This window comes from Pristiophorus japonicus, chromosome 6 (assembly GCF_044704955.1).
Source record: "Pristiophorus japonicus isolate sPriJap1 chromosome 6, sPriJap1.hap1, whole genome shotgun sequence".
Classification (NCBI taxonomy): domain Eukaryota; kingdom Metazoa; phylum Chordata; class Chondrichthyes; family Pristiophoridae; genus Pristiophorus; species Pristiophorus japonicus.
Window position 1 is genome coordinate 36,744,230 of NC_091982.1, and position 18,589 is coordinate 36,762,818.

Sequence of the window (18,589 nt, forward strand, 5' to 3'; positions counted from 1 at the left end):
CTTGGCTATCTACATATTTTATTCTCTAGCCCATTTCAGTAGCTCTTCTCTGCCACTTTTCCAACTCGGCTGCATCCTTCCAGAATGACATACATTACTCCAGATATGGACTAACTAATGCTTTAGATTGGGATAGAATTACTTCATTTGATGTACAATCTGTCCTTTTTATACAACATAACATCCATTGACAGTAGCTAGGCATTGATGTAATGTTTTGAGGGATCTATCTACTAAGATTCCAAGATTTCCTTCCTCGTCTGCCCCCGTCCCCCCTGTCACTATTTTCTCATTAATCCTATAATCCCTCTGCCAGTTCTGCATTTCTGAGTGCATGACTTCACAGATTTAATATTAAACTGCATCTGCCAATTGTCTGCCCACCTGTCCCTGTAGCTTATCCCTTTCTTCCACTATTAATCTGTGCTATTTTGCTGGTGGTGTATGTCTAAACATCTGAGATATGGAACTTTGTGCACTGTCCTATTTTCATTTCATTATATAGAATTGGAGAGTTCTGCTGAAAAAGAATTCTCTTTCTCCTGGGTCATAATGACCCTGTGTATACAATATCATTGAGACGTGCACAATAACTTGGCATAGATGATCATCTTTGGCCAATGGCTAAAGCGATGGTTAGAATCTGTAAATTTCAGTGCCCTGCAGCCACTTTTGCTCAGTTTTAAAATAAGTTGAGTGCTTTTCCACATTGCTGTACAGTTCTGCATGTTTATTGGCATCAATTTGTCGTAATGAATGAGATCCAACAATCTGGTTGCTATTGAAATGAATGGCAATTCCTTTATAACCTTTTCATGCCTGTTTAGACTAATTTTAAATCACCAGAAATAAACAGTGAATCCCGACCATTACCTTGGAACAGGTTGGAGCCCATTGCTGTGCAAGGGTTCCGTTGACATCGGCCAGTAGTTATTGTCAATCCCCTCGGTCTGAGCGTGTGTTTTGAATTCAGTCGATTCACCCTTCCTTACGAAGTAACCCTTCGGAACAAGTTATTTTCTATTTCAATTTCTCTGCCACCACTTCCGCGCTCAACTTTTCTAAATGTCATCAGCACTCCTAAGTTAGGAGTACTGACAGAGTGCCTTTCACGTCCCATAAGCGCTTCAGACAATGAATTACTTTTGAAGTGTACTTAGCACCAATTTGCTCACATTTAGGTCCTACAGACAGTACATCAGGTAAAGGACCAGTTGACCTGTTTTGATTGAAGTGTTGACCATAACACCAGTGGCCATAAGAGAACTCCCCTGCTGCGCTTCAGAAAGTGTGATCAGAACTTTTTATGTCTCATGAAGAGGCAGATGACTCTTGGCTTAATGTCTCATCTAAAAGACAGCATCTCCAACAATGCAACACTTGGTACTGCACTGAAGTATCAATGTAGATCAGGTGCTGAAGTGGAGTTTACACCTATGACCTGTTGAAATAATCCAGCAAAATGGATTAAAAAAGAACTCAACCAGAAACATGCTGATTTTTGTTTTTAAGGCTACTATTGGGAGATGACCTATTTTGCCTTGTTTATATATGTGAAATCTTTGGGATGTTGAATTTGATCTGTGTACATGCTGTGTATGTTGCATATATTTCAATGTAAGTGTTTTTTTTCCTCCTAGTTGTAACAATTTACGCCACCCTTGGAGAAGATGCTGTAGCTTATGGGCTGAATGAATCTGAAGTAACTCATCTCATCACTAGTGTGGAACTCCTTGACACAAAATTGAAGGTGAGCTTTAAGGATTCAACTCGGGGCCCATTGCCCTTAATGAGAACGTTTACAGATATGGAGTCATGAAAGACTTCGAATTAGGAATTCATTGTGCAGTCACAGCAAGCTTCTGAATTTATTTTTTTGACGTGGGTGGGATTTGGAGGGGTGGGGGGCATCCTTGCATAATGTTTCACTCTTGGCTTTTTTTCAGTTTTTAAAAAAAAGCTCTACCTTTTTAGATTGGAATTCTGCCTGGATGCCGGAGTGAGGAACATGCAGAAACCTACCTGCAATAGAGTAGAATGTCATCAATTAGAAAAGTGTTCAATGTGAATACAAACCTGACATGTTTTGATTCTTAGTTTGATATTCAATTCTCGTTTTCTTTTTAAGGATGCTAATGAAGCGTCCTAACTAAGTAAAGAATTTGGTTGATAAAATTAGGAATTGTTTATATAAAATAGTTTCAGTTGAATCAACATTGATGCAATCATGTGCACATCCTGGCAGTAGCTTACAAATTGTTGCTAGTTATATCTTGGTCTGGTCAGAGGAAGATACAAGGTTATGTGGAGAGAACGGGGTGGTCGGATTAGTTTTGGATCGATCTAGCAAAAAGTTAGCACGGCACAATGGGCCAGCTCCTATGCTGTAAACGCCTGTGGTTCTGTGTGGTTTGATATTGACCTACAAAACTGCAACCTAAAAATCTTGTAATGTGTTGTGCATCAGTCATCTTTTATTCACGTTTTTAAACTTTTTTTTGACAGCGCGTACTGTCAAAAATTCAGAAGCTGAAACATATCATCTATGTTGACAATAAGGCCATCAATACTTCAGGATACCCAGAGGTCCTTCAGATTCACAGTATGGTTTCTGTGGAAGAGCTTGGAGCCAAACCAGAGAACTGTATGTATAAAGGGAATTTATCTTGTCCATTGCTGAATGTATCAATTTGTAAAATAACTATTGTTGCTCTCTTACTATTGGGAGTGGAAAAATCTTTGTTTCCCCTCCATTGCAGCTACTTCAGAAAGTGTGTTTTGATCTGTTCTGAAGATGTTTGCATTTGAGCAAATTGAGGTTATAATTGTAATTTAACCCTCTGTGATATATTCACATAGGTTTGTTCATATTGATCATATTTTAAGCTAACCTGTCCATTATCAAACCTCTTTCCCAAATATGTGTGAGGACCACATATCTTCACTACTCTTCCTGGTAACCACTTTAACCATTTATGGTGATGGTTCTTCACTCACCTTCTGGTTTAATTTCACACTTCTCTCATTTACTCTTCCTCTATCATGATTCTCTTTCTGTCTTAATTGCGTCTCTTCTATGGACTGTGCCAAGTTTGGTTTTAACAACGAGAATCTGGTTCTTGGCTGTTGTTTGAGAAACAACTCTGCTGGTGTTCTACCAGTAGTTGTATGAGGAGTATTACAATATGTAATCAGAAAATTAGCCAATTTGTGATCCAATGACAACTGTAATTTCCATGGATTTAGATCTAACATTTGTTTTGAGGGCACGTTTTACAATTTGTACAGTGTGCTCTGCTGCACCATTCGAAGCAGGATGGTAAGGTGGAACCTTGGTATGTTTCACACCATTTTTGTTCGTGAACTGTGCAAAGTCTTCAGAACGAAATTGTGGTCCATTATCCGAAACAATTTCTTCAGGGAGGCCAAATGAAGAAAATAAACTTCGCAAAATGTCTAATGTTTTACTTGTTTTCCACATTGGAAACACCTCAACCCACTGACTATCAATCACAATGAACAATTGTCCTTCTAACTCAGCAAAATCAATATGTAGCCTTTGCCAAACCCTAGGAGGCCACTTCCATGGCTGTAATGGTACTGATGGTGGTTGCTTGCTTACCAATTGACATGTCGTACATTGACTCACGATGTACTCTATATCTTTATCAAGACCTGGCCACCATAAGTAACTATGTGAAAAACTCTTGGTTATGCACATTCCCAGGTGCTGGTCATGGAGGTCTGCTAATAATTTGGACTTGAATTTATTTGGTATAACCATTCTTGCACCCCACATGATGCAATCTTTATCGACTGATAATTCATTCCTTCGAATGAAGAATGGATGAATAACTTTGTCTGTTACATGGTTTGGCCATCCATTTGCAATATAATCATATGCCTTTGACATCACTGAGTCACGTTTGGTTGCTCTATCAATCTCTTCTGCTATAACTGGCAGTTCATCAATGTATGAAAAATAGAACACTTCTCTATCCGATGTAGCTTGTGATGGGGAAGGCAATCTCGACATTGCATCAGCATTACTGTGATCGTCTGTATTCAATATCATATGTATATGCTGACAAAATCAAAGCCCATCTCTGCATTTGGGCTGCAGCTACTGTTGGAACTAGGGACTTTGGATGGAGGATTGCTGTCAGGGGCTTATGGTCCGTAACGATGGTAAACTTACGACCATACAAGTATTTGTGAAACTTATTGACCCTAAAAATTAATGCCAAAGCTTCCCTTTCAATTTGCGCATAATTACTCTCTCTGGCACTGAGTGTGCGTGAAGCCAAAGCAATTGGTGTCTCCTCCCCACTAAGTGATACATGAGAGATCACTGCCCCAACTCCATATGGAGAGGTATCACATGCTAGCTTAATCTCCTAAGATACGTCATAACATAGTGCTCTCTACCAATTTGCTTTTACACTCCTTAAATGCTATATTGCATTCTTTTGACCACTTCCAATGGACCTGTTTTTTCAATAGTTCATTCAGTGGATGTAATACTGTAGCCAAATTTGGTAGGAACTTCCCATAATAGTTCAAAAGACCCAAGAATGAATGAAGTTCAGTGACATTTCTGGGAGTGGGTGCATTTCTGATTGCATCCAGCTTTCCCATGGATGGATGTAAACCATCTTTGTCTAGTCTGTACCCTAAGTACTTCACTGAGTTTTTAAATAACTCACACTTACGAGCAGACATTCGTACTCTGTGTTTCTCGAGCCGTTTGAGGACTTCATTAAATATGTTGTTATGAATTTGCCTATTTGGTGCTGAAATTAGTATATCATCCAAATAACATACTACCCCTTCAATACCTTGCAAAATCTGGTTCATCACCCCTTGGAATATGGCAGGGGCGGAAGACACTCCAAACGGTAGCCTATTAAATTGATATAGGCCTAGATGAGTATTTATAGTTAAGCATGACTTGGACTCCATCTAGTTCAAGCTGTAAGTAGGCATTTGTAAGATCCAGTTTTGAGAAGATCTGACCACCTGTCATTGTGAACAAATCTTCTATATTCGGCAATGTATTGGGGACATTACCCTCTCGAACCTGGTTTACGGTTACTTTATAATCACCACACAATCTTACCTTGCCATCGGATTTGGGCACAACAACAATAGGTGTAGCCCAATTACATTGATCTATCTTAGAAATAATGTTCTCAGTCTCTAGTCTTTTACGTTCTTGCTCAACTTTCTCGAGTGCATATGGTACGGAACGTAGCTTGCAGTAAACTGATCTAGCGTCCTTCTGAACCCTGACACTTGCCTTGGATCAGACTGCCCATTTCGCAGAACACCTTCGGATACTTCTTGATAACCTCATCCGTTGATGAAAATCTCGCTTCCACACGGAAAATCTCACTCCAATCCAGCTTCTGTGATCTCAACCAATTTCTTCCTAGTAAGGCAGGCTTGTCTCCTTTCACTACTATTAGAGGCAAGCTCTGAAATTGATCCTTATATTTCACCGGTATGGTGATACGACCTACCACAGGAATTTTCTCTCCCGAGTAGCCTCGCAGCTCTTTCTTTGATTTCTCCAATGAGAAATCACACAATTTGTCGAGGTACAGCGACTCTGGTACTACACTCACGATGCACCCGTGTCGGTTTCCATTGGTATCTTGAATCCCGCAACATCTATGTGGATTTTGATACTTTCCGAATCGTTGTCCGTTAACCTCGTGCTCCTGATGACATGTAATTCTAACATCTTGTCCTGTTGTTGTTCTTCCATGCTATGTAGTCTCTGGGGATTTCTACTCATGGCTTTGAACGCTGGACTCATAGCTTTAAAAGCTGGTTTACCATTCAGTTGGCATGCCTTCGCAAGATACCCAGTCTTTCTGCAGAATAAACACTCTACCTTCACATATGGACAACTTTGAGCAATGTGTTGTCCCAGGCACCTACAGCAGCATGACTTTGATGTTCTGGTAGAATTTCCAGTTTCTGAGACTTTGGGCTCCCACCGTCTTTTACTTTGAATCTGCCGGCGATTCACCTCTGTTGACTGACGACTGTAATTATTATGCAATTATCGGGAATATTGATCGGCCATGCCCATCGACCTCACTGTCTGACAAGCTCAAAAGTCAAGTCATCTGTCGTCAATAACTTTCTTCTGATCGCATCATTTTTTACCCCACAAACAAAACGATCCCGCAATGCTCGGTTTTGAAAGTTTCCGAAATTACAGTGAATAGATAGCTGCTTTAATGTTACAATGTAATCACTGATACTTTCATCAATCTTGATTTTGTATACCGAAACGATAACTTTCAGCAATTTCTAATGATTTGGGGTTATAGTGCTGCTCCAGCTTTGTTAAAATCTCTAAGTGTTGTCCTTTGGCTCGTCAGGCACAAGCAGATTTACCATGGTTTCATACAATGCCGGTCCAGCTGCAGATAAGATAGCTCGCTTCCGTTCCAATATCGCCTGATTCTGGACTGCGATTATGTTATTTGCAGTGAAATACATTTCTAGCCGATCCACATATGCTTTAAAACGTTCCTGGCCGTGTCTGTATTCACTTAAATGTCCCATTACACCTGCTGGTGCTGCCATTTTAATTTCTAACTGTTTACACAGTGTGCTGTATTTTACCTCAGATTTTGTAGCTTTTTCCAAAGACAGAGAAGCTCACAAAGTGTCTCTGTCAGCTGGCTGAATCCTTCAACAAAATTTCAGCTTTAAATCATCCGAAAAATCCCATCTCTTTGCCAAATGTGATATATTCACACAGCACAACACACTCAGCTTTCGAACATGGCAGGCAGCTCCCTCTCGGAAGCCTCCAGGACATGCCTGGTTCTGTTTATTATTAACTCTGTAGTTGCAGTACACAATACGTCCACATCCACAGTGTGGAGCTACAACCATTACAAGCTCTCCGACATTACACCCTCGCCCTACTGAACAAATCTATCCTTAGTGCATCAAGTTGAGCAACTGTTTAAAAGATTTTTGTTAAATATATACCTACATTATATGAAGTCTTTGATAATAGCTATACTTCAAATGTTACCCTTGCTTCCTGTAACCTATTTCCATCACATCTACTTGGCATGCTTAAACTTAGATATGTATTTATACTTGAGTCTTCCCGGCTCCAACTTCATGGTAGGCCTACTAAAATCAGACCTGTTTCTTAATAATTCCTCACCCCTTCTCTTCCCTGTTGCCGTTCCCACAGCCCAAAGACATTTTTGCCTTTCTCAATTTTCAAGCTGGCCCTTTCCATCACCCCTCCCTGATGTGCACTGCTTGTGGGGACCAACCTACCCAGCTGCAACTTTTGCCTGCCTTGACGTTTGGCTCCTGCAGGCCAAACATCACATTTCTGGTGATGACCAAGAACAGGTTTTAAGTAGCATGCACTTCTGACAAACGCCACTGGTGTTCTATCACAGTATAAACGCTGTTCGAGTTTTAAATAAGATAGTCATGAACAAATCCAATATGGAATTTAGGAGAAACTTCTTAACCCAAAGAGTAGTTAGAATGTGGAGCTTGCTACCACAAGGAGTAGTTGAGGCAAGTAACATAGATGCATTTAAGGGGAAGCTAGATAAGTATATGAGGGTGAAAGGAATAGAAGATTATGCTGATAGTTCAGATGAAGAGGGGTGGGAGGAGGCTCATGTGGAGCATAAATTGGCACAGACTAGTTGGACCGAATGGCCTGTTTCTGTGCTGTATAAATCTATGGAATATGTAAATAATGGACCTTTACCACAAGTGTTTTCTTTTACTTTTTAACCTTCAGAAGAGGGATGGAAATTAATAAAATTTTCAGATTGTGGCCCCAAGCATAGCTCCTCTTGGTGGTACCCTGTAACTCTGTTCCCACTGCTCTCTACTGACTCACTCCAATGCTCTCAACCTCACCACCACTATCCTGGTGCAGGCTCATCATAAGACCACCCTTAAAAAGGAAAAGAGTGGCTAAAGTAAATGTTGGTCCCTTAGAGGACGAGACCAGGGAATTAGTAATGGGGAACATGGAGATGGCAGAAACTCTGAAAAAATATTTTGTATCCGTCTTAACAATATCCCAACAGTGGATAGTCAGTCAAGGGGCTATAGGGGGGAGGAGCTTATCACAATCACTAAGGAGGTGCTAATCAGTAAGATAATGGGATTAAAGGCAGATAAATCCCCATAACCTGATGGCTTGACTCCTAGGGTTTTAAGACAAGTAGTGGCATGGATAGTGGATGCACTGTTTGTAATTTAACAAAATTCCCTGGATTCTGGGAAGGCCCCAGAAGATTGGAAAACTGCAAATGTAACACCTCTATTTAAAAAAGGAGGAAGACAAAAAACAGGAAACTATAAACCACTGCATTTAGGGTTGGAAAAATGTTGGAGTCCATTATTAAAGAAGTAGTAGCAGGATATTTAGAAAAGCCTAATTTGGCCAGGCAGAGTCTGCATGGATTTATGAAGGGGAAGTCATGTTTGAGCAAATTATTATTTAAATGGAGAAAGATTGCGAAGTGCTGCAGTACAGCGGGACCTGGGGGTACTTGTGCATGAAACACAAAAGGTTAGTATGCAGGTACAGCAAGTGATCAGGAAGGCCAATGGAATCTTGGCCTTTATTGCAAAGGAGATGGAGTATAAAAGCAGTGAAGTCTTGCTACCGTTATACAGGGTATTGGTGAGGCCACACCTGGAATACTGTGTGCAGTTTTAGTTTTCATATTTACGAAAAGATGTACTTGCTTTGGAGGCAGTTCAGAGAAGGTTCACAAGGTTGATTCTGGGGATGAGGGGGTTGACTTATGAGAAAAGGTTGAGTAGGTTGGACCTTTTCTCATTGGAATTCAGAAGAATGAGAGGTGATCTTATCGAAACGTCTAAGATTGAGGGGGCTTGACGAGGTGGATGCAGAGGGAATGTTTTCACTGATGGGGAAGATTAGAACTAGGGGGCATAATCTTAGAATAAGGGGCAGCCCATTTAAAAATGAGATGAGAATTTTTTTTTCTGAGGGTTGTAAATCTGTGGAGTTCGCTGCCTAAGAACTGTGGAAGCTGGGACATTGAATAAATTTAAGACAGATGGATAGTTTCTTAACCGATAAGGGAATGAGGGGTTATGGGGAGCGGGCAGGGAAGTGGTCCTGAGTCCATGATCGGATCAGCCAAGATCGTATTAAATGGCGGAGCAGGCTCGAGGGACCGTATGGCCTACTCCTGCTCCTATTATGTTCCTGCCACTTCACACACTCAACACCATTCCTAGACTGTGCAAAATTTCTACCAATACCTCGAAGCACCCAAAACCTCCTCCCTCTAATACTTCCACATCCCTCTGCTTCTTGCACCGTTCCCCCTCCCACTGCTTTCACACTCTCTAGTCAACGCGCCCAACATTACTAAAACCATACTTCCTCCCACCATCACCTCCATACTTCTATGCATCTACCTGTAGCATCTTCCTCTGGATCCTGGACTTCAAAAACAAAATGGCACATGGGTATACAAATCTAGAATAATCAAGGCAACTGGTTTGCCATGTAAAATCTAGTCAAAATCACAATTTATCATAAATCTATTTCTAGCGCTCGTGCGATTTAAAAAATGTGATTTCAATTATTCAGTTAGTGGCCCTGATCATAACTGTTACCTAGAATTAAACAGCCTACCCTCTGACTCATTGTATGCACATTTAGAACCGAGAAATGTAACCGTGCAGAGGTTATTTTTATATTGATATGATAATTCTATTGCATAGCACTGATTATGGTGTCTTCCTGCACAGTGAACATAACCCCATCCCGGCCTGTTCCATCTGACTTGGCAGTGGTGATGTATACAAGTGGTTCTACAGGTCGTCCAAAGGGAGTGGTGATAATACACAGCAACTTAATAGCGGGTATGACTGGCCAGTGTCAGAGGATACCTGAGCTAGGGTGAGTGCTAATCTTCATGCTTGTACTGCTTTACTAAACTTTCTGGGGCTACCTGCTTATCATAAGAACATAATTGATTGGAGCAGGAGAAGGCCATACGGCCCCTCGAGCCTGCTCCGCCATTTAATACGATCATGGCTGATCCGATCATAGACTCGGGTCTGCTTCCCTGCCCGCTCTTCACAACCCCTTATTTCCTTCTTATTGTTGAGCTAAGAACAATCCGTCTCACTGGGTAAACTATGTCACTGTCAAAATAGGTAGTTTTTAATTTTCCCTTTTTTTTATTTTATTTACTTGCACAAGCTCAGAGTTACTCCACAGTGGCTGGTAATTCGAAGGGTCGGGTAGGTTCGAAGTATGAATGTGGAATTTCCTGTTTGGGAGGAAGTATTCCGCCCTAATGGCAGGATGGCTAAAGGGGCAGGGGTGGAGGAAAAAGCCAATGCATTTGGCTTCAATCCTCTGCCTTTCCTTTGGCTGAAACAAGAGTGAACAGATGTCCTGCTCCTGCATGGTACATTGTGTTGAACATTGACTCACTGCACCACTCCTCTGTGCTTGTTTCCAATTTGTCTAGTTTAAAAGTCAGAAATGTATCATTATTTTTGCAGATAATGCGTGCGGGTTTGTTTCTTTTCACAAAATCTTTAAAGTCTAGACTGGACCTTCCATTCACTTCAATGCATCATCAAAACATCTGGTTTCTTTAGTCCGTAACATTCACATTTAAAAACATACTCATTATTTCTGGAACTCCTTGTATAGCTGTGAATGTTGTTGGCCATGGTTCAGTGGGTAACACCCTTGCCTCTGAGTCAGAAAGTTGTGGGTTCAGGTCCCACTCCGGAGACTTGAGCACAAAATCTAGGCTGACAAATAGTACTGAGGGCGTGCTATCCTCAAGCTTTTTAGATGTCCTTTTTTTTTAAAAAGGAAAGAAGCTCTGAGAAATTTTGAGACCTGAATCCCAAACTTTAACAAATTTCATAATTATTTTTGCATTGTATATATCCAAAATTGCTTGAGGCTAAAACAAACTTCTTATGCTGAACAAATTGAATGTTTCAGCAACAATCCTTTTGTCAAGTTTACTAAATATGCCAAATGATATGTTTTTTTTTCCAGATCCAAAGATACGTATATTGGATATCTGCCATTAGCTCACGTGCTGGAGCTGACTGCAGAAATCTCCTGTGTTGCTTATGGCTGTCGTGTTGGTTATTCGTCCCCTCAAACCCTGTCTGACCAGGTGAGCAATATTTCGGACTTTCTAAAGGGCTTCTTCTCAACCACACTGGAGAAGAGGTTTTCTATAAAACTAATGCAATAAAGTTCCTGGCAGAAAACGGTTTTATAAAGTTGCAGAACACTTTGTGTGTTTCTAATTGAACAACGTAAGGGGAATGAACACCTTTACTTGCATGTAATAAATGGAATCGCATACTATTCAAGCAATGTAAATGATTTTTATTTAAATTGGAAGGTTGTGTTTTACTGCATGATCACAACACCCAATAAAGGGTACCCATACTCTGCACTCTTTCTGAACTGGTATATTACTGCATTTATTTAATTTACTGACTGCTTCAGTTTGTGCACTGGCTGAATGTAGCATTGAACAAGTAGGTGTGCCGCCTGTGTGCCATTGTTTAATATTGTTTTCTATTGTTTCGCAGTCAACTAAAATCAAAAAAGGCAGTAAAGGCGACTGTTCTGTCCTGAAGCCAACACTGATGGCAGCAGTCCCGGTGAGTGAACTTCTACATGTACCTTAACCCATTCAACTTGGAGGGCAATTTGTAGTAGACACCAGCTCCAATTGTATTTATGTACAAACAATAATTGGGGCTTGTGGGGACAGGGATGTATGGATTCAAAACCTTTCAGTTTTACTTTAAATAGGCTCTGATTTACCAGTTTGGCAGACAGAATCATAATCCAATAGGTGGTAGTCTTAAAATTATCAGTCATTAATGTTCATTTTCACATTTGGTTTCATGTTATTAATTCATAGCATGTCAGGGAAAGGAAACTTAATTGAAAGTTTGCTGACACAACATGGAAATAATTCATGCAATGTTATTGTTCTAGACTATGGGTATGGGGAAGAGGAGGAGAAAACTGGATGTTTCACCAATTTGATAACTGCTTTTATTTTTTAGGAAATCATGGACCGAATCTATAAGAATGTCATGAGCAAGGTGCAGGAGATGAACTATGTACAGAGAACTGTGTTCAAACTAGGTTATGATTACAAATTGGAACAGATCAAGAGAGGTTATGATGCACCCCTCTGCAACATGTAAGGAAAAGGGGCAATTAACCCTGAGATTTCACTAAAACTTGATCTCCATTCATTGCTTTGAGTAAGCTAAATATCACCAAAACTTGAGCATCTTCAGTTCCCCTTTTTTTATAGTTTGAATGCAAAGTAGAGCTGAATGCTATTGTGGCAGTGAGATGCAGATGGATTTCACCCTCTTGGTCCCCATTGTCCCCTGATTTTAAACCCCCCCCCCAAAGTCACCTCTGTTCCACCATACTTTCCAATGGACAAACCTGACTCGCACCAACCTGGGCAGAGGCCTAGTGATGATCACGCTCTTGCTGCAAGGGGAAACTGAGGGACTGGGATGCAAATGACCTGAATACTCCATCATTTTTAATGGTCCTATGCCAGATGAGAGGGGTTTATAGTTGTCTTCATGTGAGGATACTTCAGCCACATTACACAATATGCTGTTCCATCTCTACCCTCAAGCAAATGAAGCATTCTGTTTCTGCTTGACTTATGTTGACAAGTGTCAGCTGTGGCTCCGTGGGTAGCACTCTCTCCTCTGAGTCAGAAGGTTGTGAGTTCAAGTCTCACTCTAGGGACTTGAGCATAAAAATCTACGCAGGCACTCCAGTGCGGTACTGAGGGAGTGCTACGCTGTTGAAATTGTCGACTTTTGGATGAGCCGTTAAACCGAGGCCATTTGCCCTCTCAGATGGATGTAAAAGACTCCATGAAACTATTTTGAAGAAGAGCAGGGGTGTTATCCCTGGTATCCTGGCCAATATTTATCCCTCAATCAACATAACATCTGGTCATTATCACATTGCTGTTTGTGGGAGCTTGCTTGTGTGCAAATTGGCTGCCACATTTCCGACATTACAACAGTGACTACAGTTCAAAAATACTTCATTGGCTGTAAGGTGCTTTGAGACAACCGGTGGTCATGAAAGGTGCTATATAAATCCAAGTCTTTTCTTTTAAATGATTTTTTTTCCATTAAATGGAAACATTAGCCTGGGCAAAGTGAAAGGAATACAATCAGTTAGGGCAGCTGACCAGGGCCTAACTTGTACAATGCCAGTGGCTAGCCTTAAACAGGAACAACTCATTTCAGACCTAATTTTTGTTCAATGTCTGAGTGCAGTTTACTGTGACGACAGCTACAAACTTAGGTTGTCCTCTTGATTTTGATCTGAATCTTTCAGCTTTTCACTTCACAATGTATCTATTTCTAATGGAATCTACCTCTTGTCATTTTCTTCAATTTTTACCTTAATTTAAATTTTGATATCTTCAAACCATGTAGCCCTCTTGTCTCCCATGCCCATTTACCATAAGGCATGCTGCTCACAGGCCTCTTCCAGTGTCACTCCAAGTCTGCTGCTTTCATACCCAGACTGTTATGGGTGAGAGTGCTAACCCACTATGAGGCTCTCCACTGAGTATTCCTTTGAGGAGTCAAATAAAATTGAGCTTTTTCAGTAATAAATTTGTTTGCACTATCATTTCATGGCTGCTTCTGTATATGATAGCCTCTATCAATTATTTTGGTGAGTAATCTAATTCTGCAAATGTTGCACACTTCTCCAGTAATCTACATTGAGTATTTTAATAATAGAAATTATACCAACATATATTTCAGGGAACTGTACTTCATAAAATGTTATAGATGTGCTTGCCGATGTGTGTGTTGTGCACTATAGTTTGGGGTATTTGGAATCACAATACTAAATATAATTTGAGACCAATTTAAGGTTTTTTTTGTGTTTATAGGATATTATTTAAAAAAGTGAAAGCCCTGTTGGGAGGAAACGTTCGAATGATGCTGTCTGGAGGGGCACCTCTTCATCCGCAAACACACAGGTTTATGAATGTGTGTTTCTGCTGTCCAGTAAGTCAAGGTTATGGCCTGACGGAAACGTGTGGGGCTGGATCCATCACTGAAGGTGAGTGCTTGTGGGAGGGCAAGAGAAGTGATCTGAGGGAGCTAATTGGGGAGATTTAATATACTTCAGGGAATAAAGTGGAATTGAAGGGAAGTGGCTAAAGCTAATTAGCCTGATTAATGGAAGACAATGTTTTTTTCTAACTTTTTCTTTGAAATAATTATCCATTTTACATATAAGATTCTGTCCTCTACACTAACTTGCTTGCAGTTACTATAGCCCTGTCGGAGAGCCCCTAATGAAGAGGGTCTTTGTTTTGCTTGTTGCATGTGGCTTAATCAATAAGCTGGAAAATGTGCTGATAAAAACGCCATAATGATTTGGAAACTTCAGTTTCTACCTCATGGCTTTTCAATGTTTAAATAGAGCAGATATAAAAATACTGGAAACCCACAGGAGGTCAGTCAATGTTTAAAAGAAAGACCGCCTAACATTTTGATCAATTCACATCGAGCTGGCCAATGCTGACGAGGGGTTTGAATGCTTGTATTGGTGTTCAGAGTTTCTACTGTGAATAACTCTCGGAAGCAATGATTACAGGGTGTTATGCAATTAGCACAGATTTGCTCCCAAGTATCTTGGATTTTCCACTGACTTTTCCAAGAACTGCCATTGTATTTAGTTTCTTTCCCTTTTCCATGCCTTCCATCTATGGATTGATTGGGACAAGGAGAACTTCCAAAAATGAGGCTATTGAACCAAGCTTCAGCATCTTTTCAGTTACTGTTTTTTGAAGTTTATAAAAAAAAAGTCTTTTTACACAGAAGTATTGTTTAAACTCAATTGCTCCAAACTTCACCCTTTCCAGTGAAGTGACAGTGCTTGTTTGAAGCGGCATTGTGTGTTGATATTATAAGTTAAGAAATTCTCGCTTACCTAAACAAGAGGAATGCATTGTTGTTAAATACAAATCTGTTCAAGTGGAAAGGGGAAATGGATATTGATGGACATAATGCATGTCTTAGCTTGGAAACCTGGTGGTGTATAGGCATGCATAAAGATTACACATTTTATCTGCACCACTGGTTCTGTGATTGGGTCCAAATGTGTGTAGCTTAAGACATCATTTATTCAAGTTGTTGCTCATACTTCTGAAAGGATTCCAAAATCTAACTGTGGTATTTTTGTAATTTTAGTATTGGACTACAGCACAGGCAAAGTTGGAGCCCCGCTTATCTGTTGTGAAATGAAGCTGAGAAACTGGGAAGAAGGTGCTTATACAAAATCTATCCATATTTTGAGCCGACTGTAATTCATCTGGAATAAGCATAAAATGTCTTGGCACTATCATTAGCGGCAAGAATTGAAGCCCCTTGATTGACATTATGCCACTAACCTGTGTACTTTCCCATATTAGATGCAGAACTTGTGAAGTGAATAATATAAAGATATTGTGACAATAGCAGCAGTACAGGAGCTCTACATAAGAAATAGTAGCAGGACTAGGACATACAGCCCCTCGTGCCTGCTCCGCCACTCAATAACATGGCAAATCTGATCTTGGCATCAACTCCACTTTCCTGCATGTTCCCATAACCCTTGACTCCCCTATAGTTCAAGAATCTGTCTATTTCAGCCTTGAATATATTTAATGACTCTGCTTCCACAGCTATCTGGGGCAGAGAATTCCAAAGATTCACAACCCTCAGAGAAGAAATTGTTCCTCAACTCTGTCTTAAATGGGCGAACCCTTCTGCTGAAACTATGTCCCCTAGTTCTAGATTCCTCCATGAAGGGAAACATCCTCTTGGAATCTACCTTGTCAAGCCCCCTCAGAATCTTATATGGTTCAATAAGGTCGCCTTTCATTCTTCTAAACTCCATTGAGTATAGGCCCAACCTTTCTTCATAAAACAACCCCTTCATCCCAGGAATCAACCTAGTGAACCTTCTCTGAACTGCCTCCAATGCAAGTATATCCCTCCTTAAATGAGGAGACCAAAACTGCATGCAGTACTCTTAAGTGTGGCCTCACCAACGCCCTGTACAGTTGTAGCAAGACTTCTCTACTTTTATACTCCATCCCCCCTGCAATAAAGGCCAACATTCCATTTGCCTTCCTAATTACCTGCTGTACCTGCATGCTAATGTTTTGTGTTTCATGTACGAGAACACCCATATCCCTCTGTACTGCAGCATTCTGTAGTCTCCATTTAAATAATATTTTGCTCTTTTCTTCCTACCAAAGTGGATAACCTCACATTTTCCCACATTATACTCGATCTGCCAGATTTTTGCCCACTCACTTAGCCTATCTATATCCCTTTGCAGACTCTATCCTCCTCACAACTTGCTTTCCCACCTATCTTTGTATCGTCAGCAAATTTGGCTCCAATGCACTCTCTCTTTATCCAAATTATTAATATAGATTGTAAATAGTTGAGTCCCCAGCACACATCCCTGTGACGGCCCACTAGTTACAGTTTGCCAACCTGAAAATGATATTTATCCTGACTGTTTTCTGCTAGTTAACCAATCCTCTATCTGCTAATATATTACCCCCAACCTCGTGAGCTCTTATCTTCTGTAGTAACCGTTTGTGGCATCTTATCGAATGCCTTTTAGAAATCCAAGTATACTACATTTACTGGTTCCTCTTTATCCACCCTGCCCATTACATCCTCAAAGAACTCTAATAAATTTGTCAAACACTATTTCCTTTTCGTAAAACCATGCTGACTCTGCTTGACTGTATTATGCTTTTCTAAATGTCCTGCTACTACTTCCTTAATAATGAATTCCAGTATTTTCCCAATGACACATGTTAGGCTTACTGGCCTTTAGTTTTCTGCTTTCTGTCTCCCTCCTTTCTTGAATAGGGGTATTACATTTGCGGTTTTCCAATCCGCTGGGATCTTTCCAGAATGTAAGGAATTTTGAAAGTGTGAAGTGTGGGTGACAACTTCCATAATCGATCATGTTGTTCGTTTTTTTAAAATCCAGTGGTGTTGTTCCCTCCTTTTCTCAAGGTAGAGAGTATGGTGCCATGAGAAGTAGCAGCCTCTGGTACCTTGCCCAAGTGCCTGTAACTGCAGGGGAGTGGAACTTTCGGAGAGCCAGCACAGGCACAATGGGTCGAATGGTCTCCTCCTAGTGCTATATGATTCTCTGATTATTCAGCCATATAGGAGTGGGGCAGGAAATGAGAAAGAAAAGATATCGCAGCAGAACCTGGTCCCTCTCTTCACGAGATCCCCTGTATAACTGGTTAATCAGGTGCAGGAACTTTGCCTGGCTCTCCCTTATCATGGCCAGGGGCTTTGAAGCCTCTTGCCGCCATCAGGCTGAGCTCACAAAATGTGGCACAGACTAGGGATGTTCTGGTTCAGTACTGCGGTGTGCTGAGAGTCTTCGTGGAAGAATTTTTATACATGTAAAAATAAATAACGGAATGGATTGTGATGCTAACTTGTAATTTTAGTTTTTTAGCTGCAGTTTATAGAAACCTTGAGCAAGACTGAGGAAATGTGTATTAGTAAATAGCTTGGGTGTTTCTTGAATGGCCCACAATGAACTTCTGAAAGGTTCAGAAAGAGTGGAGTACTTGCTGACCCTCATTGTTAAACTGTAGGTGGATATACCACTCGTGACCAGCCCAATCCAAGAGGAGAAATTCTGATTGGTGGACCAAATGTGGCTATGGGATACTTCAAAATAAATAATTCCAATGATGACTTTTTTGAGGACAGCAGTGGCCAGCGTTGGTTTTGCACAGGAGATGTTGGTGAATTCCACCCAGATGGCTGCTTACAGATAATTGGTAAGTTCACAACTGGAAGATATAAGCTGAATGGGAGATCTGGGTTTGAGTTTGGGAAGGGGAAGCCCCTCGACTGAGTATGGAACACCCTTTTTACTTTGAATTTCAGAAAATATCTCTTGCTTTCGTGGTTCCCTTCATAGATCTGGGCTGAATATACCAGTGATTGACGCTGAAACATAACAGACCAATGCGGCCCAAGGCTGCACCCCTGGGCTCTGCTGAGTTAGCAGATTTTCTCTGGGTGGCAATGAGCAGCTACTATTGACCTCTGGCAGGGGGATCAGTCATGGATGTCTGCTGCTAATCACTACCCTGTGCTGTGTTTCTGACTACATGAGCTCTGATGCCCCTCCCTCTTGCACGCCATGCCAACTTTCATTATCTAGGCTAGCTGAAGAAGAATGGTCATGTCTCGGTGGTCACTTTGAATCCCTAGAGTATCAGTGCTCACTTTCAGCTAGCACCCTCGGGAGAGCAGAAATGGAAGAAAATCATGGGCCCAAGTTTCCCCAGGAGTTGCTCCCTTTTTTTTTTTTTGGAGCAACTTGATTTTTCTGGACTATCTTTTTAGTTGCAATTCTGGTCATTTAATTTGTGCCAGTGTAAGTGAGGCAGTTAGGTTTTTTTTAGGTTTTTTTTCA

General features: G+C 40.8%; 1 protein-coding gene across 9 annotated transcripts in view; it reads left to right on the top strand.

The window, feature by feature from the left end:
- acsl4a (acyl-CoA synthetase long chain family member 4a) overlaps nt 1-18,589 on the top strand; it is a 91,923-nt gene that overhangs the window by 60,616 nt on the left and 12,718 nt on the right. For all 9 annotated transcript variants that reach the window (XM_070882764.1, XM_070882768.1, XM_070882767.1 and 6 more), the window contains exons 6-14: nt 1,641-1,750; nt 2,506-2,644; nt 9,808-9,958; nt 11,087-11,210; nt 11,638-11,709; nt 12,124-12,263; nt 14,013-14,185; nt 15,322-15,396; nt 17,757-17,945. In XM_070882764.1, the coding sequence (XP_070738865.1) occupies nt 1,641-1,750; nt 2,506-2,644; nt 9,808-9,958; nt 11,087-11,210; nt 11,638-11,709; nt 12,124-12,263; nt 14,013-14,185; nt 15,322-15,396; nt 17,757-17,945 (1,173 nt within the window). The remainder of the gene's footprint in view (nt 1-1,640; nt 1,751-2,505; nt 2,645-9,807; nt 9,959-11,086; nt 11,211-11,637; nt 11,710-12,123; nt 12,264-14,012; nt 14,186-15,321; nt 15,397-17,756; nt 17,946-18,589) is intronic.